General features: G+C 42.0%; 2 protein-coding genes and 1 long non-coding RNA gene across 15 annotated transcripts in view; 1 reads left to right on the forward strand and 2 right to left on the reverse strand.

The window, feature by feature from the left end:
- baiap2l2a (BAR/IMD domain containing adaptor protein 2 like 2a) overlaps positions 1 to 7820 on the reverse strand; it is a 38806-nt gene extending 30986 nt beyond the window's left edge. For 9 of the 13 annotated variants that reach the window (XM_051942465.1, XM_051942433.1, XM_051942412.1 and 6 more), the window contains exons 1-2: positions 5141 to 7197; positions 4316 to 4385 (exon numbers count right to left, since the gene is read on the reverse strand). In XM_051942465.1, coding sequence (XP_051798425.1) covers positions 4316 to 4372 — 57 coding nt within the window. In that variant the 5' untranslated portion in view covers positions 4373 to 4385; positions 5141 to 7197. Of the gene's footprint in view, positions 1 to 2980; positions 3050 to 4315; positions 4386 to 5140; positions 7198 to 7693 lie in introns of those variants that run through there. The other 4 variants (XM_051942454.1, XM_051942390.1, XM_051942383.1 and 1 more) reach the window with 3 other exon arrangements.
- LOC110952422 (neuronal pentraxin-2-like) lies at positions 120 to 16336 on the forward strand. Its single transcript, XM_022195954.2, has 5 exons — positions 120 to 1162; positions 7745 to 8027; positions 8383 to 8615; positions 11769 to 11948; positions 12788 to 16336. Exons 1-5 carry the CDS (start codon positions 434 to 436, stop codon positions 13016 to 13018), a joined length of 1656 nt encoding a protein of 551 aa, XP_022051646.1. The 5' UTR covers positions 120 to 433; the 3' UTR covers positions 13019 to 16336.
- On the reverse strand, positions 12170 to 12657 carry LOC127532041 (uncharacterized). Its single transcript, XR_007939251.1, has 3 exons — positions 12533 to 12657; positions 12338 to 12493; positions 12170 to 12298 (listed from the first exon to the last, which is right to left on the reverse strand). It is a non-coding gene; the product is annotated as an uncharacterized LOC127532041 (long non-coding RNA).
- Positions 16337 to 21834: the final 5498 nt, after the last annotated feature.

Genomic DNA, 21834 nt, shown 5'->3' on the forward strand with positions numbered 1-21834 from the left:
GATCAGTCCTGCAATATGTGCCTCCATGTCTAACTCCAGCTCTCTCTCCTGCAGCCCACTCTCCCCTTCCTCCCCCTCCATCTCTTAGTATTAACAGGCTGTTTTTGCCTGAACAGGAGGACATGCGCGCTGATAGGAGGAGGAGGTGGAAGGCATTCTGTCTGCTCCTGACTCCATGATCACTCAATTATGGAGAGGAACTCTCACTTCCCAATCGCCTGTTCTTCTGGAAAAGGAGAAAACCAGTGAGAAGTAATTTGTTTTTCTTCTCCTTTTATCCACACTTTCGTATTTTCAGACTTTATTTCGCTATTTCTGGAGCTCTGACTTTCTCCCTCAGATCAGGAGTGTTTTTATTATTATTAGGTTTTTCTAATAATCGATCGCCTCCGCCGCCACCCTGAAGTTCATTGTGATCATCTTGGCCGCCGGGATGGTGGCCTTCATCGGAGCGGTAATCTGCATCATCGCGGCTGTCCACACCGGGTCCTCCAGGGCTGCTGCGGCACAACAACAACCGGCGGCCGACAACCACTCTCTGTACCCGGACTCCGCGGCTCAGACCCCGGCTGCTGGGGGCTCCGTGGCCCGGGCTGGGTCCCTGGGAGCTCTCCATGGTTCTGAAACACCTGACTCCGAAGCGCCCACCTTCAACATCGGGCTGAGCGGGCTGGACGGGGTCACCGGGCTCACCGGACACGACCCGACGGTCAGCCGGCTCATCTGCACCCCGATCCCCGCCGGAGAGTGCAACCCGAAAAACTTTCAGCAACAAGCGGACGACCCGTCGCTGTACGCGGGGGAGGACTGGGGCTACCTCCGCACCACCGCGGAGGAGCTCCGGCAGACGGTCCTGCAGCAGAAGGACCAGATCCAGACGGACCAGAGAACCATCCGGGAGCTGACGGGGAAACTATCCGAGTGTGAGAAGGGGCTGGACGGGAAGAGCGGCGGCAGCAGCAGCGCGGACCGACGCGGGGGTGCAGCTGCCGGGTTACGGGGGGGGAAAGCCGCGGTGGACCGTGAGGCGCACCTGGAGCGGATCATGGTGCGGGACAGCCCGGCTTCCACGCATGACAGCGTCCACCTGCTCACCGTTAGAGCCGTGGACGAGCTGGAGGAGGCGATCAATCAGCTCAAAGACCGGATTGAGAAACTGGAGGTAGGAAAGCTCAGATCACATAAATCATCTCCTGCAGCACAAGAACACGAGACAGAGGAGTAATTAGTCCCAAAAAGCAGCTTCTAGTAGCACGTGACGTGATCTTTAGACATAAAGAAGGATCTTATAGGATCCAGTGGTGGTTGATTGGAATACTTAGAACATTAGCTGCTCCTCTCCTCCTCTTCTGGCCACATTTTGCTGTAATCAGTGATGATGAGAGTTGGCATCCTCTGCTATATCTGCCTCCTCTCCACTCAGGAGTTTCTTTTAAGATTTCTGACCACTAGTGGTTCATGAAAGCTTCTAAATGTTGAATGAGAACAAAAGGCTGTTTGTGATCCTGCAGAAACCAGATAAACAGCATCATGATGTTTCATCTCCATGTTTCAGTCAGTTAGTGGATCTTTGTCATTCATTTATTAGTGTAATTACTGATAATACCTCATTTGTTAATACCCTTAATGACACATGAATGACTGTTTGTGGGTTGGAAATTCCCTCATGTCCAGAAAACGGACTGAAACGACAAATTAAAAGAAACCCAGAGATGAAGAGAGAGGCGGTGGGGGAATGGGGTGGAGGTTTGTAGGGAGGAAAGGAATATTGCAGAGTAACATGAAACACGCTCTTACTGGACCAGATGATGTATAACCTCATTCTTGGTTGAAGAAACCCCATCCATAATTTATGAGCTGCCTATATTTGTTGAAAGCGCAGATGGACGGACGCTCCTCTGCAGAATAGTCCTCACTCACTGGTAGCTTATGTAGGACATGCTGAAAGGGTCATTCTGGTTTTGTTTGCTCTGTTCTCCATATTCTCTGAAATCTCCATAATGCACGCATGCACTGTTCAGGAAATAAAGAATTCCCTTCGTTGTTCCTTGTGATGGAGCTTCAGACATGAAAGGATTTCACAGGTGTTAGAGTGATGTTAAACAGTAGCCAGCAGGTTTCTCTCCATTCCAGTCACGTTTTTCTAAGTACAGAACCTTCCTGGCCTACTTCACCAGCACAGTGTGACGTTTACATCAGATCTCGTGTGTTGATGAAGAGATAGCCCTCCACCTCCTCAGCTTTCCTCCTGCTCAGGTTTTTTTTTTTATTTTGCTGATCATGCATCATCTCTAGCTGTGCTCACATATTTCCTCCAGAACCACAGGAATAAATTCTGCCAGGACTCATGTGTCAGGACCTGCTTTCATCATATCTGTAGATGTTTTTCAGAGTAAAAGCGGGTCAGTGTGGTTTTCAGTGATCAGTATGATTTCCACCCAAACCAGAGGCGATAGTAAGCAGCTTAGGGCTCTCTGTAATATGCTTCAATGTGGTGACTCCACCGCACTGTGCTTGAAATTTTAATCAAGGAGAAATATCTTCCAGCCGAGGCTATGTGGATTACTGCTTACACTGTAGTATTAGTATCAATTTTAACTGCTCATATGAAAGATGACCTTGTTTCCATGCAGCTATTTAACATAAATTAAGCTAATACAAGCACAATTAGCAGAAAAGTGGCTGCACAGTGTGAGCTCTGGAATTCTAGGTGTTTTTATTTCTGCTGTATACAGGAAGTCCCTAAAGTCTGCACACATGGGAAGTATCATTAACTAGAATGTTTCTGCCTCCACAGATTCAATCTGGCTCTGTGGAGAGAAAAAACTAGTACTTCTCAGTAGACATGAAGGATGGATGTATGGAAAGATAGGAGTAGGGTAAGGAGAGTAAGCAGGGTTAGGATTTGTAGGGTTTGTATGGTTCAGATTAGTAGTGTTAGGAGGGTTATTGTTGGTCGGGTTAAGGTTAGTACACTAACCCGTGCACTTAGGTTCCACTGAGAAGCACCAGTTCAACTCTTGCTTCTTTCCACAAAGCCATACTTAATCTGTGGAGACAAAACATGTGTTCAGACTTTAGGGACCTCCTATATCTACCAAAACAATCATTTACAGGTATTCACAGAAGTTGAATCCTTATTATTCCATAGTGCCGTCTCTACAACGTCTATAAACTAAACCACATCCTCAGTTATGGTAAGTGGTCTGTATTTATATAGCGCTTTACTATACCTGAAAGACCGTGCTTTACATCACATTCACAGCAGAAGCTGCCATGCCAGGCGCTAACCCGGGCGCTGACCCATCAGGAGCAGTTAGGGGTTCGGTGTCTTGCTCAGGGACACCTCGGCATGAGCTCAACGGGCCGAGGATCGAACCGGCAACCTTCCAGTTACAAGACAGCCGTTCTAGCTGAGCTATGCCGCCCCTCAATTAGTTATGTTTCAAATAGAATGGATTTATATTATCTCCAGCAAAGTAAACTGCTTGATGCAGGAAATCTTTCCACCTTCATAGAGTCACATGTTGGGAGGTTTGATGTGTGGTTGTGGAATCTGTCCAACAGGATTTTCACCCAGGAGACTGTGGATTGTGTCTTCTATGGGATCATTAGTTCATTTTTACTCAAAATTTGGTTTCGCCACTAAATTTGCTTGATAAGGTTTTTAAAAATACCCTGCTTTGGGGTAAAAGTCCACCTGCTCACAGTGTTAACCACATGTTAACATCATGGTTAGGTCTAGGAGCCAAAGCTACCTGGTTAGATCTAGAAAAATATCATGCTTTTGGCTAAACTATAAACTCTGACATCATCCCTGAAGCCTGAGGGCAAATATGCATTCTATACACGAGTAAATACAATAAAACACACGTTCAGCATGTCCTCCCCTGCCAGTAGCATGTCGTTACTTCCTGTTTATTCCATCTGTTAAGGGAAATGTACGAAGCCTTAGTACACCTACTGCTGTCCTGTCTGCTGCCCGCAGTCAGCTGATTCTTTCCTCTGACTTTAATAAATACCTGCAGCTTCCCACAGCAGCACAGATGACAGGTTCTGCTTTAAACTGGAACTGAAGCGTTTAGGAGGCACAGCTGCAGTAACTTCATTAAACACAAGATCTGATGAAGGTAAAGAATGTCCTGTGCTCCTCCACACAGCTGACAGATTCCATGTTTATGTGGTGGAAAATGCTGATATTAAAGCTTCTGCTGATCCATCAGGATGAGATAAACCTGTTATAAACTGAATCACATTTCAGAGCTTTAACTGTGGTCTGAGGCTGAGTTATGGAGCTGAGCTCAGGATTACATACTGGCTTCAGGAGTCTCCTCCATTTCCCTGGTTTCCATGGTGATGAGTCCTGTCCCATCTGAAATGTATGACTGGTTGACAGAAACAGAGGAACAATGGGAAACAACACATTAAACGTTATTTATGATACGTTACACACAATGTAACACAAAATGTAATTCAGAACGCAGTTTAGTTCTATTTGAACATTTATGAGACAGGGATCCACAATGAGTCTGACTTTCCTGTTTTGAGGCAAAATTTCCATTTCCCTACCATCACTACTTTTATTTTCTTCATGTCATTTTTTCAGGTGCACCATTTCATTATAATGTGTAATACTGCTCATTGCCAGCATTATTTTTAACTGTTCCATTATCGCCTTAAGTTTAGCGTAATCTTTTTATTTCAGTATTGTCTCTTATTTTGAGCTTATTGCTTTTCTACTTTTAGACACTGTATTTCCTCTGTCATTGTATTTTTCTGAACAATATCTGGCACAAGAATTTGCTTCAGCTTCATAGAGTTTCATGTTATCGTAACTTAACATTTCTCATCTCTATTTTATCTTAACTCATTTCATCACCTTTTCCCAACTCAGATGATCTTATATTATCTCATACTAACTTAATGTGTCTTGTCTTGACCTAACTTAAATGATTACCATACCTGAAGATAATCGTTTTAATGTTCTTCTCACTTATCCTCTAGCGCCACCATCGGGTCAAAATGTTTTTTTTGTTAACACTGGTCTAACATCAACAAGCAGCAAAGCTAAATAAGTTCCCACCAGCCTCAGGTGTGGTGCATGTTTGGTGGTAAATAACAAACGTTATAATGCATTTACCTCAAAAACAACCGTTGTCATGGCACCGCCAGGATAACTGACTCATCAGGTAAAAACATCTGGAAATAGTAGATACAATCTGATGTTAGATGACTAGAAACACTGCAGATAATCTGAAACACAGACCCCAAATCAGACAAGAATGTCAGGTTAAATCTTCTCCATTACATCATGGACCACAGGAGCGTTTTCACTGCAGGAACTCGACTTGTTGATAGAAGCCTTTTAGCATTTCTGTTTCCTTTGCAGTGGAAAATGAGGTGGCAATAAATTTTCCTTACCTTCAACCATGATGTCACTTCCAAGCTAAAACCAGAACACTGGAGGGAGCTGAGATGTTTGATCTAAATCAGTGATGTTTGAGAGAAGGAGAGCGCTACTTAGAGAGAACACAGAGAGGGCAGAAAGAAATGGTGCTTTTACTTGTTTCCTTCCCTAAATTTAAGCAGTGTATAGCTGCTGCCATCGGTTTCTCAGAGCCGCTCACAGCGTATCCTGAAGCTGAGACTTTTTCTGAAAGACGTCCTGAGGTCAGAACACACTCAGAGAAGGAAGCTCCTACAGTGGACAGGAACCTTTAGTGTCAGCTTAGGGTGACAGATATGTTCACTAGACAACAGTAATAAAGTCAGAGCTGCACTCATGCTTCACTCATCTGTGCATCGCAGCACATCACACGTTTGATAGTTTTCTTTCTTGAAATGTTTGACAGCTGTGCATGTAAATACTAAAAGCCTTGCAGCTTCACCCCCGGCTCCATAACACCTGTCAGCTACATCTGAGGAGATCACCCATCATGAACACAGAACAGAGGCTCAACATCAGCATGTTCTGAGGAGAGACTTCTGCTTTTTTGGTTTGCAGATAAAATGTGGTCACAAACATACCATCCATGTTTCTCTGCATAAACACAGATGAATCTATAGTAAACTAGAGCTTCTGCAGAAAACAAAGACTCAATACAAATTCAGTTTAAAAAATCATAAAAAGAACCACAACTACAAAGCAAAGAAGGAGAGAAAGAAGAGAGTTCAATTTAAAAGAAAAGTCCTTCACAAAATCACATCACAGAGAAGCTCTACAGTCCCCTCTGAGGAACACAAACACAACATAAAGGAACATATTCAGTCCAAATGTCAACACTTTCACTGTCAAACTGCACATTTCTATTTAAGATCTGTTCTAAAACTAAATGAAGATGAGTAATATGTATTTTAAAGTCCACTAAACAATTGTCTGATTTAAAAACGAGAAACAGCAGTGATGTTCCTTAAAGAAAGATGAACAGCATGAAGCATCATTCATAGTAGAGTAGAAACTGGTTTAGATCAGCCGTAGCAGCGATTCCAGGAAACGTGTTTGTCCTTGAACATAACATCATAGAAAAAAAGACTCTCAAACAATATTTTTGCCAGTTTTATCACAACATGCGGCCTGGTCTTACAGAACACTGTTGCTATGCACAGACTGAATGGTAAAACAGTATTTATTTTATAAATATAACAGAATGACATGAGGATTTCACTGGATATTCTATCAATAATCGGCCTTTCCTGAGGCAGAAATCAACACTCTCTACTCTCTTTACAGCTTTATATCACATTCTTTATAAACAGGTCTTACTGTAGATTCTCACTTTATTATCACTGCAGGAACTTCTTCCTTTCCTCAGCAGCCTTTGTAGCACAGCTCATGGCTCCTATGTACTGAACACATCATGTTTATGTGTTTCAGCTGTTTGTTATAGAGCTATATAGAACAATGTGGATAAACTGGACCCAGATAGTTTTAGGTACAGCCTGTAATAATGTTTTTATGGAACAATTATGCAGCAAAGCCTAGATATTCTTTGCTGACTGAAATAATTCATTCTCTTGGCAGCTTTTCTGGTTTTCTATTATTTGGTGTGTTGGAAGGAAATAAAAATCCCAGTGGAGGAGAGATGCCTCGGTTTAATCAGGAACTGACCCAAAGCTTTGTGTGTTTAACTCTTGGATAAAGACCTTTATCGATCTAAAACTTTAAACTCAAAATAGCATCCTACAACGCTGCTCTAAATAGAAGCTACGCTGTTGCAATCTGATTTAAAATAAAGGAATAATCACCAAGTTTAGAGGACCAATTTGAATCTCATAGTAACATCCAACATGCTCTTCTTTTCTGGAGTCGTGAATAAATATCTCCCATATCTGTTGAGTGCAGAGGAGGCTGTCAGTTAGCTTAGCTTAGCATGGAGACAGAGCTGGGATGTGGGACTACTTTTCTACTTCTGGCCGTGTGACTGTAGTCCGACACATAACGTCCTATAAAACCCACAAATGTTCACGCTGTCCAAAATGCTCTACCGGTCCTTTAAACAAAAACATCACATTACCTGCAGCTTATTAAATCAGCCTGTTATCCCCAGGAGGAATGTAATGCTTCATAGGCATCAGTTATGAACTTTGTTTTACATCTGCATGCAAACAACATACAACCGGAGCCACTGCCAACACAATCCAGCGTGTACCTAATTTACTGATAAACACCGTGTGGAGGCAGCACAGTGTGTACCTCAGACTGTAAACCCTCATTCAGACCATCTCCTGTCTTCTTTCCTCACAGTCAGACATCGGCCCGTTCCCTCACAACCAGACGGACAGCAGCACCTCTGGACCGCCAGAGGAAGGCGGGACGTCTGCAGGCCCAGAAAGGTTGTCCGATTCCGGGCACAGAGCCGGAGCTGAGCGACCCTGGAGGATGGAGGACCTGGAGGGGGAGCTGGAGAGGAAGGTGGAGCTGCTGGAGAAGGAGAGAAAAGCTCTGAGGCAGGAAACAGAGAAACACAGACAGGAAGTCGACAGAGGCATCAATAAACTACGCCACCGAATCTCAGGCCTGGAGGAAGGTACGAAGAGAAAACATCTGATACATGGACTGAGAAAGAATGGAGAATAAATGAGGACAGAAACGATGAGTGGCTGATTAATCTCTGACATAACAACTCAAGTCTCTAATGATGATAAATAATCCAGCAGAGAAATCACCTCAGAGGTTTAATTTTCATTTCCTCTTAATAAAATCAAGCCATGGGGGTTCTTTGTGATTAATAAATTATGTTTAGTTTATGTAAAAAAAAAGATCAGAAAGATGATTAAAATTCCCACATACGATGTTTCCAGATAAATAATGAAATGAGGATTATTTGCTGTTGTTCAGCAGATAACTGAACTGATTAACAGGTTTCTCTTTGGGTTTTCCAGGACATTCCTTCCCAGAGGGCTACAGACTGTCCTTCCCCACACGGACTAACTACATGTATGCTCTGGTCAAACACTCCATCCCTAAGCTGCGTTCCTTCACCGTCTGCCTGTGGCTTCGTCCTGCAGAGGGAGGCATCGGGACTCCTCTGTCCTACGCTGTTCCTGATCAGCCCAACGAGCTGGTGCTGCTGCAGGGCCTCCACTCACCGGCCGAGCTGCTGGTCAATGACAAGGTACTGCAAGAGACGACAGACGCATTAAAAGCAAAGTCCAGAGGCAAACATCTGCTGGGTATCCACACCAACCTGTCTAGGGCTATAGTGCACTGGATTTTTCCAGGGAAATTATGAGGGGATTCAGTGGCGTGCACAGACGTTTTGGGGGGCAGGTGCTCAGTGGAAAAAAAGGGCACCTTGTGCAGCGTATAGAACCACTGGATGCCTTAATATAACAGTGTGAGATCTGAAATAACAAATCAGGAACACATTTTCTGTAACAGCTCTTATTTTAACATCTTAATAACACACAAAGGGTCAATAAAACTCTGTACTGTGACACTTTAAATGACATGTAGCTCCCTTTCTTTGTCTCTCTTGATCCTTTCCCTTCATGCTGCCGTTGGTAAATTAACAGAGATCGACAACATCAAGACTGATTCCTGACATTAGGCTACAACGAGGCAGAAAGCTACTTTTTCTTTTTGTCATTTAGCAAATAAGTCACAGCAAGTGTTGCCTCTACCTAATGTAGGCTAATAATAAACCTACAAAGACTAAATATTCATTATAGGATACTGATTCACCAGATAACACTGGTGGTGTGGTCATGGTCATCACATCATGTCACAAAGTACGAGGTGTTCTGGTTAGAGAACAGGCAGCCAGACTCTCCAGCTTAATGGTATTTATTGGTGGATAACTCAAAAGGCTGCTGTACTACAGAGAGCTGTGGTTCTGAAATATTACAAACAGGAATAATAAATCAGTGACACATCTGCCATAAGTACAGCCACAAATAATAATAATTATACTGAGAAATAACGTAAAACACACATAAACACAATAGTATAAACTGTAAAATGATGTGTGTGGCTTAGCATTTCAATCACATTAACTCACATAACATTAGCAACGAAACCAGACACGACAATCGACAACGTGATTGGCTAATAGCTAAGCTAATGCCCGTCACATAAAGGATCAATAACAACCAACAGGTAACAAAGAACAGTGTATAATCACGGTCTGCACTGGGGGAACACAAGACCACTCACCTTTGGCCATTTACACACAGCAAGTAAAGGAAAAATGCAACACGCATTCAGTCCGAACATGTGCAGAAGAAACTAGTCAACAAACTGCAGCGACAGAGAAAAACACGGTGGTAGAGGTGCGTTCAGGGACATTACGGAAAAAACACTAACATTTGATTAACTCAGCAAAGGAGGAAATGCACATAGACAACACAACACTCCAGTCGAAATATGAGGGCTTTCTAACACGAGCGGTTGGATTATTTAGGCACGGTTGTTTAGCGCTGCATGAGACAGGCTACTTCACAACAGAGACAACAGAGAGTGTGTGCGTCTGTAGGTGTGTTTAATGTTTAAAGTTGAGACAGGAGGGCACCTGGTTGATGTTGAGGGCAAGGGGCAGGTGCTCTAGCACCACCTGGTGTCTATCTGTGCACGCCACTGAGGGGATTTATGGGTTGTAGTTTACATTATTTCATGATTAATCTGTAATTCTACCTCAACACAAACCTCCAAGAGTCTCTACAGAGTTTATTATTCTCTTTTTGCAAAACATCATGAAAAAAACTGAAATTTCTGAAGAAAAATGAGTTCAGTTTCATCAACATTCATCCTCAGTTTATCATTTCCACATTACAGCTTCCAGATCAGAGTGTCTACAGAGGAACACAACATTTAGTCACCTGGACCTGAACCACAGAGGGTTTTACTTTATGATGAAAACAACTTGTCAAGATCTAGAAATGACTTTAAATCTATGTCTTCTTTGTAATTTTTGCACTTTGCAAAGTCGTCCTCAGTCGTCCCTCTGGTGGGCCAGTTTTGGCCCGCGGATCACATGTTTGACACCGCTGGCCTAGAATCTCCCATAGGATAAGATCAATAGTAACCTCTGGGGCTGAAAAATGAAGCCAACATGAAAACTACAGTTCCTCAAATGACCACTGAGGTCAGTCCATAGACTCCAGTGTTAAAAAGCTGAACTTTACAGCAGAAATTAACCTGCTGTAAAAATGTAGTTTCAGTTTCTATGTCTAATTTCCCATCTGTGACTATTATATGTGGCTGAGTTTTTCTATAATGCACTGGCTGAAAGTGTGCTTAGGTTTAAAGTTAAGCGACGTTAAAGGAGTGGTTCCTTTAAGTGAAGGGTTTCGGTTCATGGTGCGGTAATGTTTGCACGGCTCTCCTGGTTTCTCTTTTAGATCAGAGACCACAGCCGCCACACTGAGCTGCAGCTCTGATGTTCAGGCAGTTTATAGGTCACAGAGGGTTCATTCCTCTTCATATACAGTCCATGGTTGAGACATGATTCACATCATTTTCATCTCATTAGACCGTTCAGTGACCCCTCATGCCCTTTAGAGCGGAGCATTGTCATCAGCCAGGTTCACATTGGCAGCTAAATGCCCCCCACAGCATAACAGAGGCCCCAGATCCCCTCAATGAAGGGTCAGGAGTTCACATTTTTCTTTAATTCATCACCTATATAGCTATACAAGACGCTAACTGCTAATAGCTTCCTGGTAGGAACAGCGACTGGATCCTGGAGTCTGTAGCACTAATTCTGAACACATATAGGAAGGAGGACTTGGCAGCAAACTGTAAACCCATCTCTGTGTTTGTGATAAATTCTAATCACCTTAGAAGAGTTTTCTCTGCTGCTTTCTATAGGGTTCACCCCAGGGTATATATCTTTAAGAAAAAATGATAGCCTCGATTTGAATTTCTATCGTCTATTAAGAAAGAATAGTGCTCCGTATTAGCATACAAATAAGGAGAACACATCAAATGAAACGGCCAATTTGGCAGACAAGCTAAATAGCGTCATTCATGTGTTTAAATCAGAAGCTAAGGGACCTTGACAGCGTTGCAGAGAGGTGTGGTGCAGAGCAGCAGCTTCTGCTGTAATTCAATGAAGCCATTATGGTAATAGATGCCTGGAGGGAAAGTTCTGTGTCCTTGTAGGTAGCAGAATGTCTTTGGGACTGGAAAAATGCTATAAAGTCAACTTTAGACCCTGAAGACTCAAATATATGGCCATATATGGAAATACAACAATCAGACCATCTCACCTTCAGATGTGTGACACTCAGAACACTCTGAACTGAACCTCCTGTTCCTTCATCCTCAGGTCACACAGTTACCCCTGAACCTGTCCAGAGGCAGCTGGCAGCACATCTGTGTGAGCTGGAGCCAGAAGGGAGGAGCGTGGCAGGCCTACCAGGGGGGAAAGCTGAGGGGCGAGGGCCACGGACTGGCCACGGGACACCACATCAGACCTGGAGGAGAGCTGGTACTGGGACAGGAGCAGGTGAATAAAGGCTGGATGAATAAGTGGTTATATCTGGTTCAAGGTGGGTTAGGATGGCAGTCGGAAGAAATCTAATCATGTGAGACCTTCAGAGTGCTGACTGCAGCAGAAACAGGTAAACACTGCAGCTGAGGCTCCACTGACTGATCTGCTTCTCCATGAGCGGAAAATAAAAGAAGAAAATAAAAGCAGGAATGATTTCCAGAGCCTTGGTGAAAGTAGAAGCACTCAGTCTCACTTTGATTTCCTGCCAACACAAGACTTGAGGTGGTGATTAAAGCTGGAATGAATGAGTGCTAGTCAGAGGAGCATCTCCCAGAGCAGAAGAACATTCTCATAGCCAGAAGAACCTTCTCAGAGCAGAAGAACCTTCCTAGAGCCAGAAGAACCTTCTCAGAGCAGAAGAACCTTCCTAGAGCCAGAAGAACCTTCTCAGAGCAGAAGAACCTTCTCATAGCCAGAAGAACCTTCTCAGAGCAGAAGAACCTTCCTAAAGCCAGAAGAACCTTCTCAGAGCAGAAGAACATTCTCATAGCCAGAAGAACCTTCTCAGAGCAGAAGAACCTTCTCATAGCCAGAAGAACCTTCTCAGAGCAGAAGAACCTTCTCAGAGCAGAAGAACCTTCCCAGAGCAGAAGAACCTTCTCATAGCCAGAAGAACCTTCCCAGAGCAGAAGAACCTTCCTGGAGCTAGAAGAACCTTCCTAGAGCTAGAAGAACCTTCTCAGAGCAGAAGAACCTTCTCAGAGGAGAAGAACCTTCCCAGAAAACAGCTGAATCTGTGTTTGCATAAAAGTGTTTTTATTTTGGAATCATCTAACAGTCGTCTCTCCCTGTAGGACTCTCTGGGTGGAGGTTTTGACTCGTCCCAGGCCCTGGTAGGAGAGCTGTCCCAGGTGGGTCTCTGGGACCGGGTCCTGTCGTCCTCCCAGGTGGCCACGTTGGCGCGATGCGGTAAAGTTCCCCAGGGCAGCGTGGCCCCCTGGACCGAGAACGGCATCGAAGTTCACGGAGGAGCAACCAAAGACCCTGGAGAACCCTGTAGTAAACACAGCAGGAGCTCCCAGTGACTGGCAGGGTTTCAGAAGATCGTCCATCTGCCCTGTATTAATGCTGGTACAGGATGTTGTAATCACTGAACACTTCTAAAACTCTATGTGGCATGGGATGACAAGTGTGTATAAAAGAAAAAAACTGTTGGTTTATATTTATAAGAGGCTTTGCTCACCAAACTTCTAATGCTATCATGGAGGTCCACTGGAGAACTGGCCAGTTCTCTCACTATGTACTATGGGTATAGAAGTTACAAGAACATTACCATTAAGCACATCTATGTTCAGAGTGAGTCCACATAAAGTTAGAATATCATGAGTCACTGTTCAGACTCTGTTCATCAACCAGCTACCAGTTTGATTATGGGATATATCTGATGTTAATTTGAGACAACAAGCTAAAAACTAGAAACTAGAACAGCAGAGGTGCTAACAGGCCATTCGTAACCCTTAAAGAAATAATTCAACATTAAACATACTTTCTTACTGAGAGTTACATGAGAAGATGGATATCTGTCATTAATGTGCCAGCACCAGCTAACTTCGCTAATCAAACTACAGACGGGGGACAAATCAATGGAAAATCAACACAGAAGGTCTTACAAAGTGTCACCAGATGGTTTTAGGGTTCATGTTGTGTTGCTCCTTTTGTCTTGTTCAGTTCTTGACTGATTAAATTCTGGTTTTAAGAATGTATTGACAGAGATTTGTCAAACTGAACACCTCTACAAGAAACTTTCTTTGGTCTCTGCTGGTTTCAAAATACTTTGATCAACTTTGTATCTAAAAAAAAAATACTGTTTATACACTTTGGCCTTTGTTTAAATTACACATTTTCGATTTATTATATTAATTAATTAGTTTTGCCGGGTCTTGGCAGGTTGATTCTGTGAATTTTGGACATTTGTAGGTGATCTCATTTTCCTGTCTCTATGCTAAGCTAAGTTAGCCAGCTGCTCAGTCTACATTCATATAATGGTATTTATCTGCTCATCTAACTCTTGACAAAAATCAGCCTAATTTCTGAAAGGTTACATTTTCCTTTAAACAGTTCAGATTAGTGGAGATATTTGCATTCATCAGTGAAAACCTGCACAGAAACAAACACTTCCTGCTGGTTTGGCTGAGATGGCCAGGTTGTTCTGAGTAGTTCTTCAGAGAGCTGACCTCCACGATGAATGCCAGAAGTCAAGCCGGCTGAAATCCCTCCATGTGGGGGTTGTAGAGGAGTTAATTAAGGGCTGCCACAGCTTTAGAGCTCAGAGTCAAGCTAAGGTGATGAAAAGTGTTGGAGAAAGCAATGGAATATTAAGTAGTAGATGGCAGCAAGGAGCAGATGATGAAAGACAAAGGAAAGAAGGAGATCAGGAGGAGGAGCCAGGCTTGGTTGTTCTCACCTCTGGATGATGTATTCATAAACCTTTAATTTCTTTCCACTGCAAAGTGTCGCTCACCGGTTTCACAGGAGAGGATAGTGCCTCCTGCATTCATGCCAAGGTGGTCATCTGTGTTCGTCTTTTACCGTTTGAGGGTTTCTTTATTCCTTTACTACCGGAAGTTCCTGAAGAAATCAAAAATGAGAAAATAACTCCTTGTTCTGAAGACATTTGCCTGAATATTGCTCTTTTAGGGCTAAATTGACTAATTTCCTGACAAGCTTTTTGCCATATTTGTGTCATTTCTGAATGAAAATGTCAGTAAAGATGCATAAACAGATCAGCCATACATTCCAAACCACTTGCCTAATACTTAGATCACCCTCATGCTGCAGAAACAGCTCTGACCTGTTGAGACATGGAAATGAGATCTCTGGGATGTCCTGTGGTGTCCTGTGGTGTCTGGTAATGGACCCTGTGGGTGGCAGGGTGGGGACTCTGGTGAATGGACTTGTCTGGGCACATATCCACGGATGTTCCATCTAGTGGTGTGTGATGCTGCAACATTTGGTTTTGATCCAATACCAGTAAATACAGGGCCACTATGGCCGATATTGATACCCCAGACTAACTTTTTCAGTAGTCGGTAGGTTTAGAACAAAGGTTATCTGCTGTATCTACTCGTCCACATCTGGAATGAAGATGTGGTTGTAAATGCTCACAGGTTTTAAGGATCAGACTAATTCCTGGGTTGGTTTTCTGTGGATCAGACGAAGAAGAATCTGGAGTACCAATGAAGTCACAAAGTGCGGGATAACCTCCTTAAACAGGATTCATGTTTAACAGTTTGGCCAATATTTATGCAAAACGTCTGTCACTGAAACAGGAAATGCTCTTTTAAGATGCATTTTTACATTAAAATTACTTTTGTAATGATGAATATGAAAAGTGTTTGTTCGTTTAGGCAGGTGGTCAGTGTCCAGGTTCATCCACAGGAATGTCAGCTCCCAAAGCCAGATTATTCCAACAAGATGAATGTTAAACACTTCACCTGTGAGTGGCTGGTGGAGTTCCTCAGATAGCAACTTTTGGTCCAATCCTACTGCACATTTTATGTCCTTTTAATTGATGTTCTCAAACACTCTGTTTCACGATTTGCTCGTTTTAGTTCCAATGTTCTCAGATATCGACTGTTTTATACATGCAGCCTCTCGTGGATAAATGAACAACTTTAAACCTCCGACTCCTTTAACCTTAAAACATTCCATGCATGAGTTGTGATGTTTGTTTGCCTTGATGAAAAAGAATCCTCTAATCACTATTCACGACTGCAGCGTGAGACATGCTGTTAAATACAGATGCTTCATTTCAAACTTTCCAGAACAGCGGCTCTCCCCATCATAAAGCGATCTTTAGTGGAAAGTGCCTGTCAGGGTGTCTGAGCCCACGGAAACAAATCATCTCCTCTATTATCCTGATGGAAAAACACTCACTGCAAGATGTTTTGACCTAATTAAGCATCCGTGTTTCTCTGAATCCTCCAGTTGTTTCTTAGATTTCAGAGGTCTGATAAGACGTTTGCCAACACTTTACTTAAAGCCTCTGTGCAGTGCCGCCAAACTGATGCTCAGTCAGGTCAGAACATCTTGCTGAGCCTAACAGTGTCTTTGATGAAGCCTCTCAGTCTGCAGTGTCGGTTCTATATATTTATGTCATGCTTGGTGTCTGGTCAGCTCTTTTTTGGGGCTTTTTGATGGTAGTGTGGCATTATTATGTTTACTGGAGCAGAAAACTACTGAAGCTTTCCCCCACTGTATGCATCGGTATCTGTCTGTTTTTATGTTGTTGAATGTATAAATACTGTATGTCTTTGTCTTGTATGGTGTTGTATTGTTCTGCATATGTGCCGTGTACAAACACCAACTCTTTATTAAAGTCCTGATTTTCAAACGCAAAGAAAGTGATCATTTTCTTTAAAAAAAAAGTATACTAACTGAAGGCTATAAGAGTTTCATATTATTAAAGGACACATTCACAACAGGAACTAAACTCTTCTACGTTACGGGCGCTTGGCAAACTCAACAAGAAAATGTATTATTATTTTTAATGGGAAAAAACCCTTGCTCCTTTGTTTTACAGGATCTTTGTTCATTTTTCTTTCAGGCAAATTAAAGGAGAGTTAGAAGAGAAAAGCCTGGAGCTTCTCCCTCGAGTGCCGCAAGCATTTTTATGAGCCGTAAAATGAAGAGAACCAATGGCTTATTTGTGGTAATCATGAAAAAGTGGATTCTGCAACAGAGACATAAAGAGTTCAAGACCTCACATTTAGTAGAAATAGAGACAACACATCAAACTCTACTGAGCAGACAATCTATTAATAAATATTAAACAGCATGTCCTTTGTGTTTAATGTAAATCTAATGATCTTTCCATTTGTGGCCAGATGTGCTTCTACAAATATGTAGAAACTGTGGTAAATATGTTTGTGGAGGTTTTAATCTGTTTAATCAGTTTGTTAAATACACTGTGAGACTACAGCTGGCTTCTGGTTGGCTGGAAACAACTAATCTAGTGCTCCTTAAAGTTAACAGATCCGGCTAACACCAACAACGAGCACGTTTCCCTGTGTTTCTAGTTTATACGCTAAGATAAGTTTACCACATGTTAGCAGGAGAATAATATCTAGAAAATATCGTTGATCTCTTCATTAATTACAGGAGCTTCAGTAGAAATCAACTGGACTTCTCTTGTAAGTTCTTGAAGATGCCTCTTATCCAAGAGGATGAAGGTGAAACGTCTTCAAGAATCTACAAAGAGAAGTCCAGGTGATTTCTACTGAAGCTCCTATAATTACCATGACATGGATGACTGAGAATCTACACAGATTTTTCATTAAACTCTCAGCAAAAAAGAAGGGATTTTGAATGTTTAGCAAAACATCAAACTATTCCTTTTGCATTGATAAAGTGGTGAGCTTAAAGTTTAAAAGAAAGCAAAACAAAAGGTTAGAGAACTTGAAGACCACAGTCCTCCACCAAGACCAATGCTCCATCACTTCTGCAGTTTTTAAACAGTTATCCTGATCTACACAATCTAAAAGGGTCTTGCTACATCTCCTCTACGTTCAGCCCAGTAGTTCTTGTAAAATATTGCTGACAGACAAACAAATGGCATTTAAAATCCCTCCAAGCTAAGCAGCAACCTCATGACAGCTGTACAGGGGGTGATTTTATATAAGTCACCCATTTAAACTGTACAAAGATTTAAACATTATTAAAAACATGGCTGCTTTCAGAGACATATGGATGCAGTCACTGGACTTTCCATGGCTCAGACTACCTTTCCCATTTCTAGATTAACTGGGAGTAACGAGGAATCAGACACCGCCAAGACGGTAACCGCTGAAGCCACCAGGTTTATGGAAACCTGTGGGTTTGTCTTTATATACTGTCAGTAGGAGGACTGGGTTTTATTACACTGAACAACCTGTCATTTACTACAACTTAGTCACTACTTTTTGTACAAATGATTTAAAGGAAAAGTTTTATTGTAGTTTGGGTCCATCTAAAAACCCATCTCTGTGAATCATCGGACTTTATTCTGATGCTTTTCCCATGGTCATGTTTCCTTCCTGGCTTAAAATGGCTCTATACCATCGTCATCTCTAGAATGTGCAGATCTATGAAGTCCACATCTCTATGTCCAGACATTTCTTCCCACTCGCTGCAGTTAAAGCACTCCTGCTCACCTACAACTCAAACACTGTAAAGCTACTCTGTGCTACTGAACAGTCATTCAGCCGTACATGTCTGAACCAGAGATAAGTTCTCAAAGAGAATAATGACACGGAAACCGCAAACCTGCACATGATGTGTCTCATATCATAATAAAAACACCATAGAGACACGTTAACAAGGTAAAATATAGAGATTTCATTTCAGAGGAGGAGGTCTTTAAGGTCTCAAGTTTGAAGTTAACAACTTAAAGACTTCTCTATAAGAAAAAAGCAAATGTTTTCCAAAATGACAAACTATTCTTTTAAAATCCCATTTTTGTGAGCACTGTACCGTGTTTTAATTCAACTGCAGGTCTGTTTTATTGGATTCTATTAAATTCTCTGGTGTTTATTCTCCTGTATGGACTCGTGCACGCTGCTGCTGTGTTATCTCCACAGCTCTCTTTCTATGCATTAAAATAGAACCTTCAATTCTCGCTTTGCATTCAGTCTCCCACCTCTCTGTCACCTCCATTCTCACCTCCCTCTCATCTCCTCCTCCTCCTGTCGGCTGTCACCTGCCTTTCACCAAACCCCGCCATCCTCCGTCTCCAGTTTCTCAAACATTTCTTCAGCCCAGACACCTCCAACATGCTAACTGAAACAAAGAAAAGAAGGGAAGAAGGAAGGAAGCGTTACACAGCATGACGCTGTGACTTCTCAAAGCTGCTGTCATGAATCTGTCGTTCTTATAGAAATGTTGAGGAACACAAAAGAGAGCAAGAAAACAAGAGATTTGTAAAAAGCAAAGTTAGGAGAAGGGATTTAAAAACAATTCCCTCATATATTCTCTTTGCCTCTAGACATAAGTCATGCAACATCACTTCTGAGTCTCTCTAGCAAACTATAGTGCTGTTCTAACAGCCGTCATTGTGACAGAAACAACAAATATCTCACCTGCAGACACAGAAACTAAAAGATACTGAGAGAGGTGCAGAACAAAGCAGCAAAATCTTTAATCCCTAATTAGTATGAGGCAGTCTGGGCATCCATTCCAGTGGATAAGACACGGCCGAGCGCAATTTGTTCACGCAATCATGACTTTCAGAGGTGGATTTACAACTTAAGTTGATCAGAGTGTGTCCAGTCAGCTGTCCGGTGTCACACCACTTAGATCTGATCTGAGTCAAAGTCCTGCTGACCTCGTTACTGCTGTGTGACAAACTGCTCACACTCAGGAACTAGTCAGGCCATGGTGGTAGTCCCTTTAACGCTGCTGCAGTCAGACACAACAGTCACACACCGGTCGCCCCGTTAGGATGCTTCATTAGGAGGTTTGGAAGGGTTAGGGTTAGTGGTCTGACTCTGAACACACTTTCACCTTCTGCTCCAAATGATTGAGTTTCATTTTTCTCATCTGCTCATCTCTTTCATTTACTCTATACTCTGTACTACAACAACCATTCTGAACACATTTAAGTAAGTTTGGTCAATTTTTGAGCCGTTTTGGGAGGATTTTGTTCAATTATGACAACTTTTGTGTAATTTTGGATAAGTTTTCTGCAATTCTATATCATTTTCAAGTAATTTTAGTCAAATTTTGAGTCCTTTTGGATGATTTTTAAACAATTTTGGACAAATTTAGTGTCATTTTTTCAGTCATTCTGGATCATTTTTAATCATTGGAGAGAAATTTGACTGATTTAGGATGATTTTCCAGTCATTTTAGACTATTTTCATGTCACAAATTTTCATCGTTTTAGATTATTTCTGAAAATTTTTATGTAATTCTGAATAATTTTCCAGTCATTTTGAATCATTTTGAATGATTGAAGCATCTTGGACAATAAGGGTTTGGAAGCAGAGCGGTCTGAAACACTTTCTGATGTTTTTGGAGAAAAATGGGTTCAAAGTTTATTGTTTTCCAGAACATTGGCACGCTGTATTTGGGTTGTGGGTTAGACCACTAAAATCTAGACCATAAAATATTACAGAAATGGTATAAAACTGCTTCTAACCTGCTCATTTTGTATGCAGTCTGATATCTGTACTTTTATTCTTTTTGAATGAATTTAAACATGTCTGAGTGCTGGATCTCCTTCTGTGGAGGCTGAGGAGGTTAGAACATGTTTTAATACATAGAAACCTGCATGTGTTTCCTCTGATACCTGCTGTGAGTTAGACATATTGAATGATGGTATGCAATATGTAAGACTTATCATTTTTGTCGTCGCTGTGCGTCTCACGCCTGCTGTGTGCTGTCGCCTTAACTAAACTGCCTGTCAGCCAGTTTCTAGCGGCTCTTGGCAGGCTGTTGGGTATTAATTTCTCTCTCAGCACTCAGCACCGAGCAGAAGAGACGTGGGAGAACACAGAATCCATGTGTGATTCTTACAGTTGATTTTATTCTCTTTAATCACCTCAAACTAAAGGCAGCAAACTTAGGAACTGGTGACTCCGTTCTTCTATTGTAACCCCGTATGGAGGTTAAACAGCACAGTCACAAAATGAATTTCCCATACAAGTAACTGTGTTTTCACTGTAGTTGTTTTCTCTCCAAAAGGTGAGACTATGAAGTGTCTGAAAGACCCACCAAGTCTGTATTATGAAGTCAGAGGCATAAATGCAGCAGGACGTTGCATCGGCAGATGAAGGTTCACCATTATTTTCAGACCTAAAAATCATTCACTGTTTGGTCAAATTTAGGCAGCAAGACTACTACTAAATCCAGACTACTACTAAATCCAGACTACGACTATATCCAGACTACTACTAAATCCAGACGACTACTAAATCCAGACTACTACTAAATCCAGACTACTACTAAATCCAGACTACGACTATATCCAGACTACTACTAAATCCAGACTACTACTATATCCAGACTACTACTAAATCCAGACTACTACTAAATCCAGACGACTACTAAATCCAGACGACTACTAATCCAGACTACTACTAAATCCAGACTACGACTAAATCCAGACTACTACTAAATCCAGACTACTACTAAATCCAGACTACTACTAAATCCAGACTACGACTAAATCCAGACTACTACTAAATCCAGACTACTACTAAATCCAGACTACGACTAAATCCAGACTACTACTAAATCCAGACTACTACTAAATCCAGACTACGACTAAATCCAGACTACTACTAAATCCAGACGACTACTAAATCCAGACGACTACTAAATCCAGACGACTACTAAATCCAGACTACTACTAAATCCAGACTACGACTAAATCCAGACTACTACTAAATCCAGACGACTACTAAATCCAGACTACTACTAAATCCAGACTACTACTAAATCCAGACGACTACTAAATCCAGACAACTACTAAATCCAGACGACTACTAAATCCAGACGACTACTAAATCCAGACTACGACTAAATCCAGACTACTACTAAATCCAGACGACTACTAAATCCAGACGACTACTAAATCCAGACGACTACTAAATCCAGACGACTACTAAATCCAGACTACTACTAAATCCATACTACTACTAAATCCAGACGACTACTAAATCCAGACGACTACTAAATCCAGACTACGACTAAATCCAGACTACTACTAAATCCAGACTACTACTAAATCCAGACGACTACTAAATCCAGACTACTACTAAATCCAGACTACTACTAAATCCAGACAACTACTAAATCCAGACGACTACTAAATCCAGACTACGACTAAATCCAGACTACTACTAAATCCAGACTACTACTA

The sequence above is a fragment of the Acanthochromis polyacanthus genome, chromosome 2 (genome assembly GCF_021347895.1).
Source record: "Acanthochromis polyacanthus isolate Apoly-LR-REF ecotype Palm Island chromosome 2, KAUST_Apoly_ChrSc, whole genome shotgun sequence".
NCBI lineage: Eukaryota > Metazoa > Chordata > Actinopteri > Pomacentridae > Acanthochromis > Acanthochromis polyacanthus.